This window comes from Equus quagga, chromosome 11, assembly GCF_021613505.1.
Source record: "Equus quagga isolate Etosha38 chromosome 11, UCLA_HA_Equagga_1.0, whole genome shotgun sequence".
In the NCBI taxonomy this organism is placed as follows: Eukaryota; Metazoa; Chordata; class Mammalia; order Perissodactyla; family Equidae; genus Equus; species Equus quagga.
In genome coordinates, this window is record NC_060277.1 from 14,746,928 (window position 1) to 14,766,876 (window position 19,949).

Genomic DNA, 19,949 nt, shown 5'->3' on the forward strand with positions numbered 1-19,949 from the left:
AAGTTTATATTAAAAATTTTAGTAAGTTAAAAAACTTTCCTGAAATGTGACTTAAAGCTGTTAATACAGGGGCTGGCCTGGTGGCACAGAGGTTAAGTGACCATGTTCTGCTTCAGCGGCCTGGATCCCAGGTGTGGACATGGCTCCCACCGCTCATGAAGCCACACTGTGGTAGGCGTCCCACATATAAAGTAGAGGAAGATGGGCACAGATCTTAGCTCAGGGCCAGTCTTCCTCAGCAAAAAGAGGAGGATTGGCAGCAGATGATAGCTCAGGGTTGATTTCCCTCAAAAAAAAAAAAAAAGTGTTAATACACTTTATTTTTAAAATTATAGCAATATTATCAATAGCCCACAAATGTTCTACTCCTTCTGAATGCTTCAATTTTCCTTGGGTATTAAGAATTTTAAAACATTTATTTTCTGTATTTTCTCAGTCTTGGAATAATGGAATCATAGACCTATTTCATTCTTTTGTCACAGTACAACCTTACTCAACCTGGCCCTGTTCCTATTCTCCTATCTCCAGGAAGTTATGCCACTTTAAAATTTCAGCATGCTGTCTTTTTATGCTTATTTCTGTCATGTATAGATCTACTAAATTACTCAATATTACCTTATTTTCACTCTATCACCTATCTCATTATCTCATATTCCAAATTCAACACTTGCACACTTTAGCTTCTTCTCAGTTGAGTAAATATCCAAAAATGTTAATAGTCAATGTTGCACTGAGCCTAGCTAATGATAAATATCATCCTTTTAGAGATTCCTAAACCTTGTGAATCTTATTTGCCCAAATCCTCATAACCAATGGAAAAGTCTCTGATAATCAAGGATAGATGCAATCAAAGAGTTTTAAAAATCGCACGGGATATAGAGGCCATCTTTATACTAAATTAAAACTTTATTGAATGAAGAACACTCTCCAGAACACATGGTCTGATGGACTAGGTGTACATTACATGCAATGAAGCTGACATGACAGTAGTTTAACATGGAATGTCAAACAAATTAGTATTTCTCATTGTACAAAACCGTTTATGTAGCTGACATGCAAGAAGAAAACTACGATATTCTGCATTTTCACTGATGAGCTGTGATGAGTTTTTAAAAGGCATTTGAAGAACTGGTAGATTTCTTGAGAATATATTTCAAATAAATTAGTTACATGTGTGTACTCCTGAAACCTCTTTCAATCTTTCTTGCATTCCCAATAAAATCTTAGTGCAAACATCAATATTGCTGGTCACTCCAAAAGACTGTCAAACTCATAATAGAATACAAGTTCTGAATTAATGTATATTAAGTAGGACAGAACCAAGAATACCAGTTACTGCAAAATCCATTTAGGCACACTTAACAGTCCACCCTAAGCATTTCCTCTAAGTCTCTCACATTAGTTACTAAAGCCTGTTTACAGTACTAAAATTCTATTATTCAAGCATCAACGATTACATTTCTGAAAAAGAAAATCATTCATTTCAGCAATAGCATTACTGCTATACTCTAAAAAAGAGAAAAAAGGAAACAAACAAAAAAAAAGAATCATAATTAACAAAACCAGTATCCATAATAGGATACATGGGGAAAAACATTTTAGGGAAAAAAAAGTGTGCCTTACTTGCACAGCAGGAATTATATAATGTAAACAGCATATTGGCCCACACCACAAAATCCATGAGGAAGGTTCAAATTTGAACACCATGTGTGCATTATTTTCAAATCTGTGTTTGTGAGTTTATACTGCATCTGCTTGTACCAACATATGACAAATAAAACACACTCTTCCACACACACATACAAGTGATTGTTAAATATTGAGCATGGCTTGCTTCCCTGACTCTAACTCAAAAAATGTTAAGTGGCATCCAATCGTTTCAAAAATGTTGACAGAAACCGTTAAATGAATGTGAGTAGTAGTTGAGGAATGATGAAAAAGTGATGGTAATAATAGGATGCAAGTGGATGTAAAAAAAGAATGTACATATCATTGGCAGATTCGCAAATACATGGAAAGTCTTTTTCTGTGGGCCTTGTCTGAACTTTTAAACTGATACCAAGAATAAAAAATATAGTAGCACAAGTCTATTGACACCTGGAGGCTCAGGCCTAGAAAGCTTACCTTCAAAGTGCAAATTTTAACAATGGAATGTTTTAACAGGGACATAAAGACAATCTTGATAAAAAGATTTCAGGAAGTATTTTTTCCTGGTTAAAGTTATTTCAGTTTCTTGGTACAACAAAAAAGTATTTAGCCAAAAATATCACCCACTCTTTCACATACACAGAACTATTCTTAGGGGTGTGTGGGGGAGAAAAAGCCCTTACCTATGTATCACCTAATGCAACTTTTATTTAAAACCTAAGTTCTCTGAATCAACTACATTAAATACCAATATGTACCTCCCTTATCCCCTCCCTCTCCACCCACCTATCCCAAACACCCCCAATGAACCCAGGTATTCTAATGTCTTTGTGTTTTCTAAGCCTCATGACGAAGGCTGTTGAGTACCACCTCCACGGAACAGAATGAACACCTAAGGTGCACTTTCTACAGCACCTTTTTCTTCTCCACCATTGAGTGGAATCTCGATGCTCTCAAGCCTGGATCTAGATTTCCAGGTCATCAGGCCGGGGTCGGCTGCTGGCGCGACTGCTGGCTCTGCTCGAAGGCCCCTGGTCCACAATGGCTAGTGGTTGCAGTTCGTGCCTAGTATCCAGTTTTTTAGGATTCTGGTTGTCATCAGGGAAATCAAAAGGCTGTGCGTGGGAGTTAGAGATGGTGCTTCCTGCCTGCCCCATTCGATTTTGTTCTGCACTGTAATTAGCCCAGTTTTGCTCACTTGCTTGTTTGTTGTAATTGCGGCAGGAAGAATTGTTTCTGTCTCCGGTAACCAGCTTGTACCCGGGAGGAGACATGGGCGAGAGAGGAGCGGTTGGTGAAGAGCAGCCATTGAAATAAGCGTATTTTGGAGATCCAACGTCTTTGGAGGGGCTCAGCGGGCCGATGGTGGTGTGGTAAGGATGACCTTTTCCCTTCACACGATCCTTAACACCCTTGAAGAAGACATAGAAGAGTTCGATGACGTTCAAGGCAAGAGACACCAAGGACACCACCAGCATGAAAATGATGAAGATGGTTTTCTCTGTGGGACGCGAGAGGAAGCAGTCCACCTGATGCGGGCAGGGATCTCTTTTGCAAGTGTAGACGGCACTCAAGCTGAATCCATAGATGTACCATTGGATCAGCAAGAAGGCCACCTCAAAGAGCGACTTGAAGAGGATACTGATGATGTAGGTTCGCAGCAAGCCCCCTCGCATTTTCACCTTGCCATGCTCTTCAATGCCGTACTTGAACTTCTTGATTTCAATCTGCTTCAAGTGCATCTCCACATTGACACCATCAGTTTGGGCAACTTTGAGTTCCTCCTCTTTCTTGTTCAGTTTCTCTTCCTTTCGCGTCACGTAGAACACATGAGCCAGGTACAAGAGCGTGGGGACAGACACAAATATGATCTGCAGGACCCAGAAGCGCACGTGAGAGATTGGAAAGGACTTGTCATAGCAGACGTTCTCACAACCAGGTTGCTGAGTGTTACAACGAAAGGCAGACTGCTCGTCACCCCAGGCTGACTCAACCGCTGTCCCCAGTAGCAGGATTCGGAAAATGAAAAGGACTGACAGCCACACCTTCCCTCCGGCTGTGGAATAGGCTTGAACTTTGTCAAGGAGTTTGCCTAAGGCACTCCAGTCACCCATGTTGCCTGGGTGCTCCCTGAAAAGAAACAAAAAAACAACTAAATGATCATAGACTGTGACTTATTTATTTTATAGTTCCTTTCAGCTGACAGTCAAAAGTTGTGAAAGGTCTCTAGCACTCTTCCAAAAAAAGCCACGAGCAAACAAATTTTCTTGAGATATACATAAGTCTCAGAAGCAACAGAGCCTCTGTGCCGAGTAAACTGCAGTCTTAACCTACAAAGATCTATCACTTGCCCCACCACTGTCCAGCCACGTGACTTGAGAAGTTGTCTGTGTGAAGTGCCTCTGCTTATTTTATCCGTCTGATAAATGAGGACAGTTCTTGCCTGCAAGGCCTGTGACTGGATGCAGGCCTAAGAAAAATGCTGATGTGTGTTATTCAAAAAGCACGGGCATCTAAGCATTGAGGGAAGGACACTCATGAACATATTTATACGTGCACATGCATGCAACCTGGTTCCAAACCTCAGTCCTATTATATAGCACTTTATTCCTAATTGTACTCCAAAATGTTTCTCCTTGGTATTTCAAGTAGAATTTGTGCATACTCTATATTAGGTCATTTATACTTCTCTCTTTTTTTGTAAACAGTAACTTAGGTGGTTCAGAAATCTTTCTTCTGCCCAGGGTATTATAATATTTAGTACTAAAATACACCATTGACCCAATGTGTCCTTTATATGTAGGAACCTATTTTCAAAAACAAAGACTCGGTGTCTATCACATTTCAAGTAAAAGTTCGATTTGTCTCAATATCAATTATAGCCTGAAAAATAAAAAAGACCACCTTAAAGTTTATCTCTAGCACAAATGATTGGTTTTCAACTTTTGATTGCTACACTGTCAAGTTCCCTTACTGGGCTTTGGGCCCTCAGTCTATATATTCAATTTAACTTCCCACCAATATCTAGATATCTTAAGCCTAGGACTTCCTCATTATTGGGGATAAGAAAAAGACCCAAGTCCATAGAGATGGTAGGAATCCCAAACATTATTTATCTAGTTCAATTTATACTTCTAATTGCTAATAGTCCATTTAACCGAGGAAAATTGAGGTCTTAAGGACAGAGGAAATATTCAGCTATGAGTAGAGCCAGAAGAAGACTTATGATCCGAAGGCCAAGGCTTTCTGGTGAACCATGCTGGTTTTAAAATTATTATAAAGTTAGGTTAAAGCTAGAAATGTTTCCATGCTTTGATATGTACAATCTCAGCAAGGGCTGAAAGCTGGAAATAAATAAATAACACTACATGCGGCAAGCATAGAGAATATAGCCTAATTTCCAGCAGAGAGTAGCAATTGGAGGGTTTAGAAAAGCATGAAGTAGTCAAAGATTTATTTAATAATTAAAAACAAGCAAAGCAAAGACTTTCCAGGAGCTTAGCAATGAATTTTAAATAGTGTTACTAAAAGTTGGATTATATAGGCTTCTTAGAAATATGTTCATTATCTGAATTCAAAGAAGTTTCTCCTCTGGTGTTAAAACTAAGAGCTGTCTTCTCCTTGTAGGAAGTAAATGAAATCCAGGGACATCATCTTCTCCATCATGAAACATTTCGTTTCTATCTAATGCTGCACCGCCTGTCAATAGAGGCCAGAAAAAGTGAAATGGAACCTGGCCTGGGATTTCCTGGATGGAACAAAGAGATGGCTGATTCAAAAAGCTAAGCTACCAGCTATCGAAATTAGTAGTTGATGGGTGTCTTCAATGACCGCCTAGAGACTGGTGCCAAAGAATGCTGGGGAAAAGTGGGAGGCAGGTGGGCAGGTCGCGGAAATAACGCTCTTTCAGTCGTCATAAAAAAGGGAGCTTCCCTTCTATTTTTGGGAAGGGCCACTCTAGATTCTGAAGTGACACACTGGATAGTAAAACTGATGTATGAAGAGAACAATCAAACAAGAACAAAGGCTTGTAGGGTTGACAAAGAGAGTTAAACAGACAAGGGAAGGGCTGAAGTGAGGGAGTAATTTAGCTTTGATGGACAGTTTGATGGTGAGAGAATGTAAAAGGAAAAACCTACAATCTAGCAGAAAATACTACATTGGAAATGAAGGAGTACAGTCGTTGCAGCTCAAACAAACATTACAGAATTTTTGGAGCTATGTGAGTAGACTGTTTCTATGTGATGATGTATAAATTGGCCCAAATTCTGTTTGTAGAGAATTACAACATTTTGCCAGTGTCATCTGCTTTTGCTCAGATACTCCAATTATGGGATGGAAAACAACAACAAAAACAATCAAGTATAAAATGATAAACTCTTTGCATACATCTCATCAATTCATGCAATTGAGCTCATGACAAACTTAACATGCTTAGAAATATGACCGGGCACACGGAGAAGCTGTCATTTTGTTCGGTGTTTCATCATTATTCAAAAGTAAAATATGATTGCGTAGATGTTTGTGGCAACTAATTACTAAGTTTCTTTACCTTCTATGGAAAATACCCCATAGCGTCATAGTGTGTGAAGTGGGTCACTGGGCAGTTCTCTAGGTAGTTCTTTATTAACACCCAGCAACTTAATTGCAAAGTTGTCTTTTCTTCAAGCACCCACACAGCTGTCATTTGCATTAATGAGTTATACTCTTTCATCTGAATAAGAATTATCCAACTGGGCACCTAGTACCCCATACACATAGACACCCGTCATTACCACTATCGTAGAGACTGTCAGATAATGCTTACTGTGATGGTTTATTTATGATTCTCAAGAAGTAAAAAAACAGTTAACATTTTGGTAGGTGTCCACTTTATAGTGAATCAAAAGTTCTATCAACTAGTTGTCCCCCCACCCCTGTTAATATTTTCATTTTTCCAAATCTTAGTTGAAAAATTGTCTTAATTTTCCATGTAGGCTAAGTTCTAGGTTAAGGAGTTGTGCAAGTTCTTGTTAGGAGCAAAGGCTTGACAGCAGCTGGACCATCCTTCTTGTGCTTTCGGTGTATCATGTTAGATCACATTTTCCATTATTCTTCATGGCTTTCTAGACTAGAGGCCAAAAGCCACAGGCACCCAAGTGTAACCTACCCCGAGAATTCTCTGGATCTTTTGCAGTGGTTCCTGAACTGCATCACAATCTCTTGGCAGAATTTATTAAAAACACATTCCTGGCACTCACCGGTCTGAATGAATCTGATTTTCTGGGGGTAGGACCTGGGAAATCAATTTTTTGTTTGTTTTATTCTTTTTTTAAACAAATGCCCTAGGTGATTCTGAAGTTAAGGTTTCAGGCTAGGAGGCAAACAATGGTTTCTTCACATTTTTGATGATCTCTTGTTCAAAATTTTTAGGAGTTGGGAAATCTCAGGAGAGCAGGAAGGGACAGAGAGTGTCTAAACAGCCAAGGGCGAGGGCTAGCACAGGTTGCTCTCCGGGCATCTGGGGACTGAGCTTTCCCTCCACTGCGCCATCCCTTGTCACTCTGCACCTCCATCTCCTGCTCTCCAGGAGCACAAGGACTCAAACTCTTTATTCAAAAGGAAAATAAAGTTTCAATTTTAAATTACTTTTGATTGTCCCTTTTGGCAGAGCCTTAAAAACAAATCACCATGCCAAAGCTGCTGTCAAGTCGCTCCACGTCATTAATGTCCTAATAATTATTAGGAGAATTGGAAAATCTTTTACTTTCAATTTTAAAGATTTTCCCAAGAAGAGACAACTATGAGTTGAGAGTGAAGATTTAAAATAAAATAAGCAGGACTGTTGAAAACTAAAGCGAGACTTGATATCTATCACTTTTTCATGGTTGAAGGTAAATACTCAAGGAAGATGAAGGCCATTAATATTTGACAGAATAAAATCATAAAGTCTAAAAATATATAAGGAAATGTCTATGGAAGTTCTGGATAAAAGTCATTTAACGATTTCTTTGGGGGAAAAGGAAATGCCATGTGTGTGTGTGTTTCTAATATACTAAAACCAAAAAATTTTAAGCTTCAAAACTAAAATGTAAACCCTCCTAAAGTTTTTAGGTTTTTTATAAGAACCCCTGTCCCTTGCAGTGAACGTCTTTTGAGGGGGCTCAGTTGTGACATTCCTCTACAGTTACAGCAGTCGCACGTCCTCTCCGTAATATTCCTACCCACACATAATTAACGTAACCCACATGCAAACTGTCAGCAAATACTATAAGCATTAGCTTCCCCCAAAAAACAGACTATGACTGAGTCTCACCACTATGTCTGCTCTTAGCCTGATCTCAGCCATCATCAGCTCTCTTCAGGTTACACATCGCTACCCTAGTCACTCTGCTTACCAATCCATTCTCCTCAAATAGTCAATCTTGAACAGACAAATTAACCATCAAGCTGATCAGCCTGGATCAGCTCTGGCCCAGCCACGTGGCTCACCACTTCTCTTCTTTATTAGGGCTCTGCGCTGGTCCCACCTCATCCCACGGCACTGCAGCCCTGTCCCCTTCCTATTCCCTCTGTCCTGTTTTCGTTTTTTAATGGCCCTTAGCTCTACTTGACATGATTTTACCTGTTTATTGTCTGTCTCCCTGGGTGACAAGGATTTTTATTCCTATCTGCTTTCCTCAACTAGAATGTGAGCTCCGCGAGGCAGTTTGCTTGCTGCTGTATCCCCAGTGCGTAAAACAGTAAGAGATGCTGCATAAATATCTACTGAATGAATTACGTGGGGCCGGCCCAAAAAATAAATAAATAAATGCATAGCACCAGGTTTCACCAGTTTGTTTGTTTTTATCTACCATCTCCCTGGAATGCTCTTATAGTTATTATATATCCCAGACTTCTAAAGGTTCAAAATTAGTAATTGAAAAGGGGGGCTTTCACAGGACAAAAAAGTAGTATCGTCAGCATCTCATATTATACGGACTATTAAATTTTCAAGTGACAATTGCTGAAACAGAAAACCATCTGTTGAAACAACATGCGTCAAATGATTCCTGAGCGGCCAATAGGACCGAATTAGTAAAAAAGGCTCTTTAACAAAGAGCTGGTTGAGTTTACTGGACCAGATTGTAGTGAGTTGGGATTCTTGCAGAAGTGCACCAGGTATCAGATGATTATTCAGTTTCACTATCATGTTTACAGGTTAAGATTTAAACAACGAAATCGTGTGGTTGTTTCCCAGTTCTGTATTATTCTAACTTTGTACCACACAATTTTATTATTGCTGAGAACACAAGAAGAAAGAGACCTTTAAATTTATGTTTATTTCAACAATGACAAATCTCGGGAAAGCTCTGGAGCTCTGAAGGGTATGAGCTGCAGCTCACATCAAGCCCAGTTAATACATCTCCATATAGTCTGAGTCTATGCAGGCAGTTAAGCGATTTGAATCAGGTACCATGGAACGTATTTCCCAGTTCATCAGATAATACACAACCTTTGCTTCCTTATACCATGACAGTTAGCCTAACTCTGTGGTGTATCAAGCCTATTCCATGTAAACATCTATTCTATTTAAAAATCTACCTCATGGTTCCCTCATTATCCTTAGATTCTTTTGTACAGAACGATACCAATACATTCAAAGCAAGTATTTGATGTGTAGCTGCATAAAGTTTTTTTAGGTGGCGCGGGGGGGGGGGGGGGGAGCAGAGAGGATGGCACAAACAAGCCTTTCTCTCCTTGGCTCTCATCCCTCTTCATCACATAGTCAACCTAAATCTGCCTCCGGAGAACAATGAGATGAGATGGCGGTTGAGGGATGAAATGGCAGTTGAGGGGTAAGAGATTCCATCCAGAGAGGATGTTGCTTACCAAAAAGAGACAATCTGCTCCCCAGTTCAATAGCTATTACTCAACTCCCCCACTAAGAGAAGTTTCTCAGGGTCACATTTGGGGTGCTAGAGGAAAATCTCTAAGTCAGGAGTTATAGGTTAAAAGCTATGTTCTTAAATTGTCACCTGATGGGCGTAAAAAATGTTATTTCTATCAGTCCTTGGTGTTGCCCCCCCACCCTCACCTCCAAATTGACTATTTTTACTGAACGGCCTGGTTATTTTGTCATTATATAAAAACACCGTTATGGCTTTTTTAAGTGTATTGATTCAGAACATTCTATTTTCTTCAGTGAGCACGGAATGAGATAAGTCGTGCACATGAAGCTCTTAGTAAGAGCTCAATAAAGTTTAACTATTACTCTTTAAAAGATCTTTAGATACAGATACAGCTCATTTATTTTGTAATTTTGGCATCTTTTCTTTCGCAAAATACCAACTAAGAAATGATTAACATTTTTGTAGTGGTAATCAAAATGAGTTTTCAAGATGCTCTTGTAAGTACAATATTGCTATTTTAGAATCCCATGCAGATTTATCAATTGATAGGGAGAAAGGACTCTGAAGAGTGTCTTGCTTTTGTCTTTCTAGTTGGAGGCATCTCCCTCAAATCAAGAAAAAAGCCACACCCTCTAGAACTTATCTGGCTTACAGAATTGCTAAACAAAACAAAAACACAACACTCTATTTTCTATATTACTGTGAATTTTAAGCATTCCATAAAACATATTTTCTAGAAATTATTTAGAAAGCTAGGGAAATTTGGATGTGAAGATTATGGAAATTTTTAAGGCTAAAGAGATTTATATATATACATACATACACACACACACATATATATATATATAAAGTTTAACATGGTTTGTGTTTTAATTTTGGCAAAAGACAGTATGTACCTACATCACTAAGTGGTGAAATTAGAAGTCTAATTTCAGTGGAGAATTTAGGTAGCTATCCCAAGAATTCAAAAAAATAAATAAATTAACCTCCCATGGAGGACAAACTCTGGAGAGTTTTTTTTAATTTATCTTATCCATATTGAATATCAACATTAAAGGTAAACACTAGATAATTACTTTTCTCTCCAGAGCTTCACTGGTGTGTCTGGATAAGCTTCAGCATGCTAGTCAAGCAACCGACTCTTGAAGGGAAGTCAGAACAGGAAAGGTGGAGTAGACCGGATTAATCACTGGTGACTTTCTATCCTTCCTTTCCCTGGGGTAAGAGATATGAAGGCTCTGAGACTCATACCAAGCTACACCTCTGGATAGTATAAAAGAAGCGAAAGAATGCACTGTATCATGAGTTCTCCATCGCAGGAATTGGAAACATCTAGGAAACAAAACAACTTTGGATATCTGAAAACACACCCTTTTAGATGCTTGCTGCGGAGAATCTCTGGAACCCTGTTTCCCAGGGAAAGTCAGCAATGTAGGAATCCCATTGCAAAGGGTGAGAACTGACAGGATGGAGCAGCTGTGTCATAAAGTATAAAAGGTATTAGGAAAATGTAGAACACAACACGTTTAAACAGCCAAGAAAGCAGGAGCAGAGCACCACCACTGCATTTTCCAGGCAAAGGGCAGGTGACAACTGTACCCTGATTTGGGGAAGTACAAAGCATCACACGTTGAGGGGAACGTGGTCCAGAGGGACAGAATCAACACCTCGCCAGGACAGAATGTACTTCCTGCCCTTTGTATAACTTTGTCAATTCGGCCTACATAGAAGAACGAATTACTCTTCCCCGAGGTGTTTTCTAACTGGCTTATTTCATTCCTGGGGAGGGAGTTAGTCTAAGGAGATCTTCTCTGCATTACTACAGGATTTATTTTCAGCCATCCTTGTACCAAAGTAAAAATTAGGCTTCTTAAAAAAATCTCATATGCCACGGGGCACTTTTGACTGAGTTCAAGTGGGCCCAGTTTTCCGAGGGTGAGATTGAGCATCTTCTCATTACTAACTTGGTTAGGGAAGCAAAGGAATTCAATTATCACCTCCAAATAAAGCTGTGTCTATTTTTCCAACGGTTTCGTTTATAGCTCTCGTCTTTCCACTCCCACTTGCTCTTGTAGAGAGAAACAAGGGCACGCCTTAGGGTGAGGATGAAGATGAGGATGGACCAGGAGAGCTTCCGATAAGCTTTATTAGAGACGTCCAGTAAACACCTGGATGGCTAAGAGGGCATTGTGGGCGACCAGAAGCTCGGAACTCCCAGACTGAGTTTCCGAATCCTGTACTGATTCGTCCTAGGCCACCTTATTAGCTCCTTCCTTAATCCATTATGGGGCTTCCCCCGCGCTTCCCGCGCCGCGCCCCCCCCCCCCCCCCCGGCCCCATTCCAAATTTCGAGAACTTCCAGGAGAGTTAGAAGTGCAGTTTAGGTAATCTCCGAGGTACGCAGGTTTCCTTTCCCAACGCTTAGACAGTAGAATTCAACACGTTTACGAGAAAAAAGGACACGGTGATGGGGGTGAGAGGGAAGGGAAGGGAAATTAGATTGACAAGTTTAATTAAATTAATTATTTGCTCTTCTTTCACCATTGGGCACGCATCCATCTCCCCCGCCCCTCTCCCGCTCCCGCTCTCCCCCCTCCCCTTCCTCCTCAGCGGCGGAACTCGGACCTGCGCTTGCTGGGACTTGCAAGGATCGGAGGGAAACCTCTCGGCAAACCTCTCCAAAGCCCGGGGGGCTCGGGCGCTGCAGGAGTCCGGGCGAGCTGGGCGGAGGCTAAGATGGCAGGAGGCGCCCCGCGCCGGCCCTGGTCGGGTCCCCGGCCTCCACAAAGCTTTCATTTTTGTTTGCTTTTCAGCATTCTCTGGTGCAAATCCTTCAAACTGCTGGGTCATACCAAGAATTTAAACTAACTTACTCTAGTCTGTTTAGTTAGAACAGACAGAATCCTTAGCGGGCACGAAAATTCCTGGTTGCCTTTCTGGCTAACAGAATGTGTGTTACCAGTAAGAGCATTTAAAGAAATTGGATCCTTGTTAATAACAGATCAGAGTCATCATTAGCTTACTGGCAGCTCCGACTCAAAAAAGTTGCCTCGGAGCTCTGAGGTCTGTTGCAGGTTCGGACAGGAGGAGGGGATTGGGGGAGGTTAGCTTCCTCTAAGGCGCCGTTTAAGAAATTTCGTCTCCTATTCTTTCTAGGAGCTCCTGTCTTAGGAGACGGTTTTGGAAATGCACCCTGGCACACACTCTTTTCTAAACGTCTGCTCTCTCCCTCCTACGCTTTGTAAGTAACCACCACCCATTCAAGGCATTTCATGTCCTGAGTTGCTAACGTGGTCGAGTAAAAGGTGGTTTTCCTGAGTGTCCCAAATTTCTCCATGGTGGTTGCTAACACGGAGTAACTATTTACTGTTGCTTTAAAAAACTTCAATATTACAAGTCTGATTTTTATACCTTTTTGTTTACCGGGGAAAATTCTAGGAAGGGACCACGTGGAAGTCAAGTAACCGTAAGGTCTTAACAAAGCGCTTTAAGAAGTTAGCTTTGCGAGGCAATAGAACATCAATCAAGATTTGCATGTGAAAAAGGACAAAGCGTAGAATTCTATAGCAAGCACGCTAAGCAAATTTGCAGTTTGATTTTTGTGATGTCAGTCAAGTCCCCCCCCAGGCCCCTCAGCCCCTTCCCCCAACAAGTTACAAAGCACCTAGAGGGTTACTGATTACAAAAAAAATAATACTCTAAAATGAAGAACAAAATATCCAGTAATCTCATGCTTCATTCTAGTCGGAAGGTCTGAATCTTATTTTACCTGTTGCTTTCTTCATAGAAACTTTCTAATAGTCAAAAAAGTAAATAGCAAACATTCACTTTTAACCTTAAAACTATAGGAACACTTTCAAGTTCATCATTCCATTTACAGTATCATATCAAAGCCACATTGAACCCATTTAAGAACTTTAGAAAAGTTTTACTTAGAGAAAAAGAAAAGAATAAGTAAAGTATTTTTTTTAACTTACTCTTTTTCTCAAAAGAAATGAAGTACGCTCGCCAAGTGACTGAACTCCTTAGAGGATGAAGTAAAATGAAAACGCGAGTCCAGGCACTCGGACCTGGCTATTTAAAGTTTAAAAGTCTGCCGCTCTTTGGTACTTTCTTCACTCCTTCTCCCTAATGAAAGAAAAGTGCTGATACCTTGTAAAAGCTTTTTTCTAACTTGGAGCACAGAGCCTTTAAAAGTTTCAAGCCACTGACTCGACGGGGAGGAGGAGCTAGAGGAAAGGGGCGGAGAGTGGAGAGGAGGCCGGTGGACGCGAAGGGTGGAGGAGCGAGGCGGGGGAGCAGCCAGGTCGAGATAAAGTTTTAGTTCAAATTTGCTGACGAGAGAAATGAAAGAGCATTGGAGACGTGAATGCCACTACTTGTAGTTACTCTTTACAGATAACAATTACTGGTTTTATTAGTGCTTGTTTCATCAAAAGTCCAGGGATAATAAAAAGTCGTATGTTTTACAATATTTCAACCTTTTCTAAAATAAAAATATATATTTTACAGTAAATGGAAATGGTGGAAAAGAGTATAGCCAGTGCAGACTTGTTTCATATTGGCCAAGGTGTGTGAAGTTAAAGGTGGGTGTGAGTGAGTTATTTGATGATCTAATTCCTTGCCTTTTGATTTCTGTAGGGACAATTAACAAAGGAAACCGTGGGGATGGGAGAGAGACATTTAAAAAAGGAACATAGAGGCTGGGATGCCCATCTCAAATCCACCTTCCAGTGCTTTGACTGCTTTGAATTTTTACTCTTTCCTTCAGTTTAGCCAAAACTACATTTGTATTTATAACTGTATAATATATAATATGTTTTGACTGTAAAATCTGGATAATTTGCACTCCACCAGATCTCCAGGGAACTGAAAATTTATAATATTTCACCCCCTTTCATGCCATCGCACTAAAAACAAAATCTCTTACTTAATGAAATGTCAGGATATTTTTTATGAAATACTCATGTTAAATTGGCATTAAGCGGGTCCCAAACTATCGACCCTCTTTGAGACCATCTCCTTCTCTAAGACCCACTGGGGAGATTTCTGCCCAATGACAGTAGAACCGTGCATATAATTTTTATACTCTTTTCCAACCACTTCATAGCTGTCCAGCACTCTGCATTAGGGTTTGTAATGGCCTGAGTCATGTGGCCTCATTCTTAGACAGGGTACCTGCTTTGAGGACTCCCCAGATGCCATCCCAGAAGGCTGTGGCAGGACAGTTCCCCATAAACAGTCTTCAGTGATGCTCCTGAGGTTGGGCAGGGAAATGTCTTGGCCATTATTCTCTGGAAAAAAATGCAAACTCATCGAGCCTTAAAATTTCTTACTCTTTTTTTCACTAATACAAATAAGGGAAAAAAACAGAATGGCAAATATTTCCTGATAGATAATTTTCCCTAAATATACTTTCATTAAAATGATTAATAAAACACCTTTTGAAATGTAGTTTTAAGACATGGTTTTGCTCTCTCATTTGCTGGCTATACTATTTCCGAGGGTACATTTTTCTTTAAGTTAAAGAAGGGAAAAAAGAAATAGAAATTGTAATCTGAGTTTCAAGTCTTCAAACTCAGTACCCATAAATACTCTTCTGATCTTGTATTTATATTGTGCTTTCCTACAAACGAGTCTATTGTTTTGTCCTAACTAAAAATTATCTTATTAGGTTCAGAAGACATTCACGAAAATGTGATTTATTCTTCTTCTTATAAGAAAATCTGCTTTTCTCCCCCTTTTTAAAAAATAAGTCTATGCTACCCTTAATTTACATAATTATTTGCTTTACTTTTGCAAAATTCTTTATTAAGTACAATTATTACTGAAATTCTTCATTTTATTGAGAAGTTTTCCTAAAATGCTAATTCAGAATTAGTTGCATGAAAGAAAAGTTGCAATTGACTATTTTATAACAGATTGTTAAAGGAAAACATTGTGTTTACTTCCCATTATGTTTTGTTAGGTGTATAAAAGGATATTGATGTCTAAGCATTCTGCTACCTTTTGTCTTTAGTTTTTTGCCTAAATGACTAATTGGAAATAGAACTGAAGAACTTCTTTACACCAAATTAAGTTACTTACTTGTAGATATCCCTTAAACCATTTTCTAAGCCAAAAGGATTGGGCATAGCATGAGCCACAATTAATTAATTCTCTTAACATAAGGGATGTATGAGATCCTGTATTTCTAAAATGATTTTCCCATGATCCTTCATAAAAGATGAAGACATTCTATGTGATCTTCTCTTCTTTTGGAATAATGGCACCAAAATGTGAGCCTATGAGTAATAATGCTCAGGGGGAGCTGGGTTGCTGTGAATGGCTTCCTTGTTGAAATATTGACAACAGTTTTCTCTCATGGACACCTAGTGGCTTCTCTAAATGCCTAGTAGTAACTCCTACTGTTCTTCATGCTCTAGCAGTGCTGGTGAGTTACGTCTTGACCAATAATGTACTTTTATAAAGAATTCTACTTATCTGAACTTAGAAGCTGGTCTCCATTGTAATGTTTTGCAAAAATTGTGGGATGGATGTGTTTTTTTTTTTAAATCTTTTTTTTTTTTTTTTTGAGGAAGACTAGCCCTGAGCTAACTGCTGCCAATCCTCCTCTTTTTGCTGAGGAAGACTGGCCCTGAGCTAACATCCATGCCCATGTTCCTCTACTTTATATGTGGGACGCCTACCACAGCATGACATGCCAAGCGGTGCCATATCCGCACCCGGAATCCGAACCTGCGAACCCCGGGCCACCAAAGCAGAACATGTGAACTTAACTGCGGTGCAACCAGGCTGGCCCAAGGGATGGATGTTTCCTAAATGTGTTTTTTTCATATTCTCAGAAATGCCAATGCTGTTTCATTAATATAAACACTTTGACTTCCCAGAACTGTATCTTCTCTTATTGCCGGGCCTTGTGTGTGTGGAAGAAGTGGACGCAGCCTGATTTGCTGGTCAAGCAACTGTGCTCTTGAGGGATGAGAGACAGTCATTTACAGCTCCTGTCATCTGCAGAGTTTCTTTAGGCACCACCATGAGCCAGACCTCAGACTCTGTGTTATCCATGTTGCTCTGTGCATTTCATTGTTTCTCTTTTTGAGAACTGTGAGAAGTATTTTTTTAGTGTGAGAACCAACTGTATTTTTTGATTTTCACCTTTGTTTCAAAATACCAATTTCTGGAATTTTAAGAGATCAGTGGATTAATTTCTAAGGATTTTAGATGTCTATCTCACGCAAACTCTGGTGTATCACTCTCACTTCAATCAGAAGCATCAACTTTCAAAAATAATTGGTAGCTGTCGGTGAGTGAGTTACAGGAACGTGACGTAGGGTATAGATAGGAGTGAGAGGGGAAGCTAGGGTAGAGTTATGAGAACTTGATGAAGGAATGAATGGGGAAGACAACTAGGGTTATTTATAAGGAAAATATCGCCTAAGTAGTGTAGGAGTCTTAACTTTGAGAAAGGGACAGTTCTTCCTTTAAAGCAAGAGTGAATACAGAGGGTAAAGAAAAAAATAGATATTTTGAGGTGGAGAGTGTAGGCATTAGGAAGGTAGAATTTGAAAGTATTTTATCAAATAAAGTAGGCAAGGTTATCAGCTGACTCTGAAGTAAGAGCAAGCTGATCAGAGTTGAAAAGTTGACAGTGCCTCTGGGGGAATCCAGAGACAGCTGTAGAAGAATGAAAGGATTATCGAAGCCTGGGAGGGTCCAGGATGACTTTGTATTGGAATATGATAGCATTGTCATGGATTTCTTTTTATTAGCATCGGAATAACCCTTTCTATGCACCATATTTCCATTTTATCTAATATGTATTGGACAGCAAAGAAGGAGAAAAAGTTAATTTGGACCTCGATAATACGCCAGTTTGGAAATACTCCATCCAAATTGGTAAAACCAGCCAGAAAATGTGTTCTTAACGTGACCGTTGAACAACCATATTTCCTTTAGAGTAGTGAAGATTTCCCATCATATTACTGACTTGGGCTAGAATCTCTTTTCAGTAGATATATTTCTGGGGTCTGGCAACTTACTTTGTGACTCCAGAGTATTCACTTAACTGAAACTTGCTTCGCATTTATTTAGCATTCTGTCATCCTTGAGAGAGATTTTAAGGATCAAAGTTTGTCTCAACCTGGGTAAAATCTGAACCCATTCTGTAGCCCACGTCTGTCTCCAAGTGAATCTTATTGTGTGGCTACATACAAAAAAAGTATTTGTCAAGGGAAGAATTTTTCCGCTTAATTTTGTTTAGTGGGAAGGAATCCCAGTCAGTGGAAAAATATGTGTTTGGCTCCACCTTCTGTACAGAGTGAAAACGAGCATCATGAGAAGTAACTGGGAAATCACTTCATACTTTCACTGTAAAAAATTTCGCCTTTTTTATTAAGCTTGGTTAATTTTTCCGATCATTTGTGAATGTTTACATTCATTCATTCAGCAAGTGTTTATTATGTCTCAGGAACTCTGCCAATGACGATTTTTAAGTTCTGCAGTGAAGACAAAAGCAGTGTCAGGTTGAACTCCATTCAGCTTTAGGCTTTGAGTTTCGTTTAACTGAATTTTGAAAAAGCAAGCAAATAATGGTGGGAAAAATAATATTAGTTTAGGGTTTTTTTTTTTAAAGGCATATGTTCTTTTCCTCTGTGATTCCACAGAGGGTGGCTATTTTTCAGCGTCCTATCAATGGTGTGTGCCCACTTAAAATAAATTACCAGCAGCAAAGCTAGAGGTTTTGGATCTGAAATTCTTGATTTTGCACACGTTTTAGTTTTGATTTTCTAAGGAGAGGCAATAAGGCATTTGTGTGGATTGACAGTTGGCTGTTGCTCTCACTGTCTAAGTCAGCCGAATATCATCTAACAAATGAGAGAATATGAAAATATCTTAGGGCAAATAAAATTAATGATGTTTAATTAATTAAAAGTCCCTCAGCAAAGTGGTTATCTCATGAGCATAATCATTTGCCATCATTTGTGTTCGGCCTTGTACTAGATGCAATGGAAATTTGGAAAGCTTGGAGTACATTTTATAAATGATTCTTTTTTGTGCAAAATGTTTGCAAACAAGAACATGAACAAACATAGAGTTATAATAAAAAGGGTCTGAACAAAATTATTTACATACTTGTTGAATGATGCCAAAGAAACAGAAAAGACTACGCATTGCTTCAGAAGTCAGCTGGGATAAAAATTCCCAAATGAAATATTTATGTACTTGGTTATAGTACCACTTACCAAAGTCGTTAAAATGCCTTTCTGTTGTATGTCTAAGTCCGCTTTGGTGCACAGGGAAAGGTACCTATGGACAGCTTGATACAGCACATGTCCTTTACGGGTGCACCAAATTTAACAGAGTTTTCATTTAGGATAGCATGAAACAACACAATTATCTCTAAAAAAATCATACATGGTAGTAACTATAAATTCTCTGTGTATTAAAAATAGTACTACCCACATAGCTCTAAGAATGACAAAATTTTAAAACCCCATTAGACCTTTAAGAGACCCTCAAGTTTTCTTATTAATTAATTATTCGCTACTGGAAACAAGTAGTACTTTAGTGTCAGGTGGTTATTAATATAAAAAGAAGGTCCAAAATTGTTGTAGCAGACAATATATTTGGAAGGTCCGGATGACTTTTTAAAGTCTTGGAGATTTATGTGATCATCTACAACAAAACACAAGAGGCCAGGGCCAGCCCAATATAAAGTGAGAATATTATCACCCAATGAAGTATAGTTTAAGGACATCTAAAACTCTTTCAGACTAAAACCGTCTCCCCGCTCATTCCCTCTGCAGGCTAGATTTTCTACCATTCAAGTTCCACCTTTGGATTAAGACATAGGAATCTTTAAGAAGGCAAAAGTGGAAATGAAAGTATATTCTTGGAAGGGGTGAAAAAAAACCCTTAAAATTTATTTTACCATTGTGACTAACAAAGAGAGCTTTGAAAGACTGGGGATATAAATTCTTATAGGAATAAACAGAAATAAACAAAAGGTCTGTGAACCGACCTAAGGCAATTTGGTTGTGCACAACTTTTATGCTATTTTCCGTATATATTAATTGCCATAACAAAAGATTGAGTTGTGTTAAGGCTACTCCCCCATGACATTAGTACCAGCTGAAAATAAAACACGCCTCAGTCCAAGTTGGTTTCACATTTGGCTACTTATTTAATAAGCACTTATTGGTAAGCAGGGGCTACACGTTTCATACAGCTTGTTTCGTATTCTCTAGGAAGTCTCAGCTCTGTTCTTTTAGGTGCTGAGACCACCACCTTGCATGAAAAATTCTTTTAAGTCAGAAGTGACAATATTCCAGAAGCAGCACTCATTTTGTAATAGAAAGCCTGAGCCACCAGCTAGCCTCCAAACCAAAGACTGGACACAGGACCATTTTGAGGTGATGTCACTAGTTT

General features: G+C 39.3%; 1 protein-coding gene across 1 annotated transcript; it reads right to left on the reverse strand.

The window, feature by feature from the left end:
• Positions 1-887: 887 nt before the first annotated feature.
• GJA1 (gap junction protein alpha 1) lies at positions 888-13,704 on the reverse strand. Its single transcript, XM_046675921.1, has 2 exons — positions 13,496-13,704; positions 888-3,777 (listed from the first exon to the last, which is right to left on the reverse strand). The coding sequence occupies exon 2, from the start codon at positions 3,759-3,761 to the stop codon at positions 2,613-2,615; it is 1,149 nt and encodes a 382-aa protein (XP_046531877.1). The 5' UTR covers positions 3,762-3,777; positions 13,496-13,704; the 3' UTR covers positions 888-2,612.
• Between the last annotated feature and the right edge of the window lie 6,245 nt (positions 13,705-19,949).

Bases quoted from the DNA above. Each gene is read 5' to 3' on its own strand.
- GJA1 (XM_046675921.1), bottom strand. From the start codon at position 3,761: ATGGGTGACTGGAGTGCCTTAGGCAAACTCCTTGACAAAGTTCAAGCC.